Source organism: Carlito syrichta, unplaced genomic scaffold (assembly GCF_000164805.1).
Source record: "Carlito syrichta isolate Samal-C Ts95f unplaced genomic scaffold, Tarsius_syrichta-2.0.1 Scaffold145297, whole genome shotgun sequence".
Lineage (NCBI taxonomy): Eukaryota > Metazoa > Chordata > Mammalia > Primates > Tarsiidae > Carlito > Carlito syrichta.
In genome coordinates this window covers 418,864-422,311 of record NW_007089393.1, presented here as the reverse complement: position 1 = coordinate 422,311, position 3,448 = coordinate 418,864, and the positions used below count along the sequence as shown (strand labels likewise).

The following is a 3,448-nucleotide window of genomic DNA, read 5'->3' as shown; positions in this document are numbered from 1 at the left end:
GATGAGGTCTCGCCAAGTTGCCCAGGCGGGTCTTGAACCCGTGGGCTCAGGCAATCCACTCACCTCAGCCTCCCAAAGCGCTGGGATTACAGGGTGAGCCAATGAGCCCGGCTTCAATGTATTTTTTAATGAATTAAAGTATACTACCTAGGGCCTTGCTAGAGTACATGTACTTCCTGAAGATACACAGAACATTCCAAATACTAGGGAAATAAAAATGACATTTTATGGGTAAAACGACAGCAGTACCTGATAACTCCTGGCCTGAATCTTCCAAATCGTTCTTCTACTTCTTCTGCATGGTATCGCTGCTGAAAATTCTGATTGTTTGCCTCACCACAAGCATCCATATACTCTTTTCTCTTTTCACTTATTCGAGCAGCATTCCGAGGCTAATTCATAACACATTTGAAGAAAATGGTATCAAGCCATTTAGAAATACTTCAGAAATTAAGTAAAAACTCTTTTAAGATTAAGCCAATTATTTGAGTTGTTTTTGTTTTTTTGAGTAGGAGTCTCACTCTATCGCCCAGGCTGGAATGCATTGGCGTGCTCATGGCCACCACAGCCTCTTCCTGCTGGGTTCAGGTAATCCTTCTACCTCAGCCTCCAAAGTAGCTGGAACTACAGGCATGCCCCACCATGCCTGGCTAATTTTTTGATTTATTGTAGAGACAAGATCTCGCCAAGTTGCCCTGGCTGGTCTCGAGCCCCTGGACTCAGGAAATCTACTCACCTCCGCTTCCCAAAGTGCTGGGATTACAGGCATGAGCCACAACGCCCAGCTGATTATTTAAGTTTTAATGTATTAAGAACAAGTGTTAAAAGCGGGTGGATACTTTAGAAAAACAAGCAAGGAAGAGAAGCAGTCACTTTAGTTATTACCCCAGTATTACAACATCAAATCAAGTTTTAGAATAAGCTGTCTAAATTAACTTACATATTTCATTCATCTCAAATACATAGTACTATAATAAATTTTTGAAAATTTCTTAATATATAAGCATAGTTTGAAAAGATTTCAAATTAAAAGACGAGTATAAAAGAAAGTTTTTTATATTGCACAATGCCATCAATGTGCTCAAAACATGAGAAAGCTCTTGCTCAAAGTTTTTTTTATATAAAAAAACTTACCATAGGGCAATCTTTCATCTGATGCTCTTCAGAACCACAATTGAAACAGTGAGGCTTTGGCCTATTGGTCAAAAAACAAAGATTTTCATAATGCATATAAAAGCAAATCAGTAAAACTGTCTATGACAGCAAAGAGTATCAGAGACAAAAAGCAAGTAGATCACAGATCACTAATATCTGCAACAATGAGGACACTTACATCTCCTGTACTTAGTGATTTAAACAAATAATACAACAAATAGAGTCTTTTAACCAAGAACCATCTGTTCCTGACTGATCTGTTACTTCTTTTGAGTTTTTTCCAGTGATTAGTAAGTGAAGAATTGAAGCAAAAAGATTATCATATCTCCAGTAGGTATCACGGAAAGAAGGCAGATGGTTATAAGACAGCAAAACTGACAGCAACAATTATACTTTTCCACCCACCCAGGCACATTAGGTGTGAACCCATGAATTCCAAGAAATAGATGATCAATTTAAACATTTAATATATATCTATATATTAAAATTCTAGCTCAATCTATAATTTACTTTCTAGTAAACCAGCAATAAAGAATATTAACTTTTCAAGCTAAGAGTTTATAGTTTAGATTTTTTTTTTTTTAAAAAAGAATAAAACAAACAACTCCCCACACAAACCTTTTTGCCTTTACTTGTATTTCTTGCCCTTCTAGAGAAACAATGTGGCTGAAGACTTGCTGGTACCTTTAGTGAATTTTATTAAGGAATAGTTATCATAGTCTGCAAAATTTGGAAATTTGTTTAAAGGTGAACTTAGTGGCAAGATGTACAAAAGATCTTCATTCACTATGTAGGATACTTGGGTATTTCCCATCCTTCGGTAAGCTGAGGGTTTTCATTTAGTAGCGGTTGCCCCAATTTATCAAGGCAAAAATTAGTAAAATACAGGACACTTCCTACAACCTGCAGAAAACAAGTCAAAAAATATTGCTATTTAAGCAGAAAAAAAGACATTAAATAATGTAAGACTATGATTAACTATTTTAACAACTTCTTTTTTGGATGAAATTATTAGAAATAATAACTCCCTAGTTATTAAGGAGCCAGATTTTGATGTTCAAGTTAAAACTCCATCTTTAAATCCCCTCTGTCTGCTAGGTCATTGAGTTTTTCCTTTGTATTGGACTATTACTATCAGCTGTCCTCTCTCCAGAATTCAAACAAAAAATAAAAACCTTGATTCTCACATTTCTTTCCAATGCCCCATATCGTTGCTTTCTCTTTGTAGCAGACCCTATATTTATTGTTTCTATTTCCTTTCATCCCATGCACTCTTTTCTTTTCCCTCCAATTTTTGGAAAAAATTTCATATAGACAAGTTGAAAAAACAGTACAATGAACAACCATGTATCCTTTTCCTAGATTCCACAATTAGTAGTTTGACATTTTAAAAGGCATGTCTCTTTACACACGCACACACATTTTACTGAGCCATTTGTGAGTCAATCGCAGCCATTATGACATTCCTTCCTAAATACTTCAGCATGAGCCTTCTAAGAATAAGAATATACTCCTATGAGTCATAATACCACTGTTACACCTAAGAAAATTAATAAGGCCGGGCACAGTGGCTTAAGCCTGTAATACCAGCACTTTGGGAAGCCGAGGCAAGAGGACTGCCTGAGACCAGGGGTTCAAGACCAGCCGGGATAACTTGGTGAGACCTCATCTCAACAATAAATCAAAAAAATAAGCTGGTGTGGCAGTGCCACACCAACTATTTGGTTTCAACTATTTGGAAGGCTGAGGTTCCAACTATTTGGAAGGCTGAGGTGGAAGGATCGCCAGAGGTCAGCATGTTGAGGCTGTGGTGGCGGAAAACATGCCACTGCACTCCAGCCTGGGTGATATAGTGAGCCTCCAACTCAAAAAAAAAAAAAAAATTAATAACTCCCTAGTATCATTTATATCCAATCTACATTCAGTTTCCCCTCGCTGTCCCCAAAATGTCTTTCATAGCTTTTTTCTCCCTAAACCAGGTTTTGACTAAGGTTCACATGTTGCATTCAGATGTTGTATCTTTCTAGTCTCTTTTAATCCAGACCACACTTTTTTTTTTGAGTCAGGGTCTCACTCTGTTGCCAAGTAGGGAGTATGATGGTATAATCAGGGCTCAACGAAGCCGTGGAACTACAGGTGCACACAATTATGCCTAGCTAATTTTTAAATTTTTTGTAGAGATGAGGCCTTGCTATGTTGACCAGGATGGTCTCAAACTCTTGGGCTCAATCACTCCGCCTGCCTCAGCCTCCCAAAGTACTGGGATTACAAGCATGAGCCACTACACCCAGCC

At 37.7% G+C, this 3,448-nt stretch overlaps 1 protein-coding gene across 1 annotated transcript in view; it reads right to left on the bottom strand.

The window, feature by feature from the left end:
* ZCCHC8 (zinc finger CCHC-type containing 8) overlaps nucleotides 1-3,448 on the bottom strand; it is a 33,073-nt gene that overhangs the window by 14,208 nt on the left and 15,417 nt on the right. Inside the window, exons 6-9 of the mRNA XM_008050406.2 lie at nucleotides 1,955-2,058; nucleotides 1,774-1,839; nucleotides 1,135-1,195; nucleotides 250-392 (exon numbers count right to left, since the gene is read on the bottom strand). Coding sequence (XP_008048597.2) covers nucleotides 250-392; nucleotides 1,135-1,195; nucleotides 1,774-1,839; nucleotides 1,955-2,058 — 374 coding nt within the window. The remainder of the gene's footprint in view (nucleotides 1-249; nucleotides 393-1,134; nucleotides 1,196-1,773; nucleotides 1,840-1,954; nucleotides 2,059-3,448) is intronic.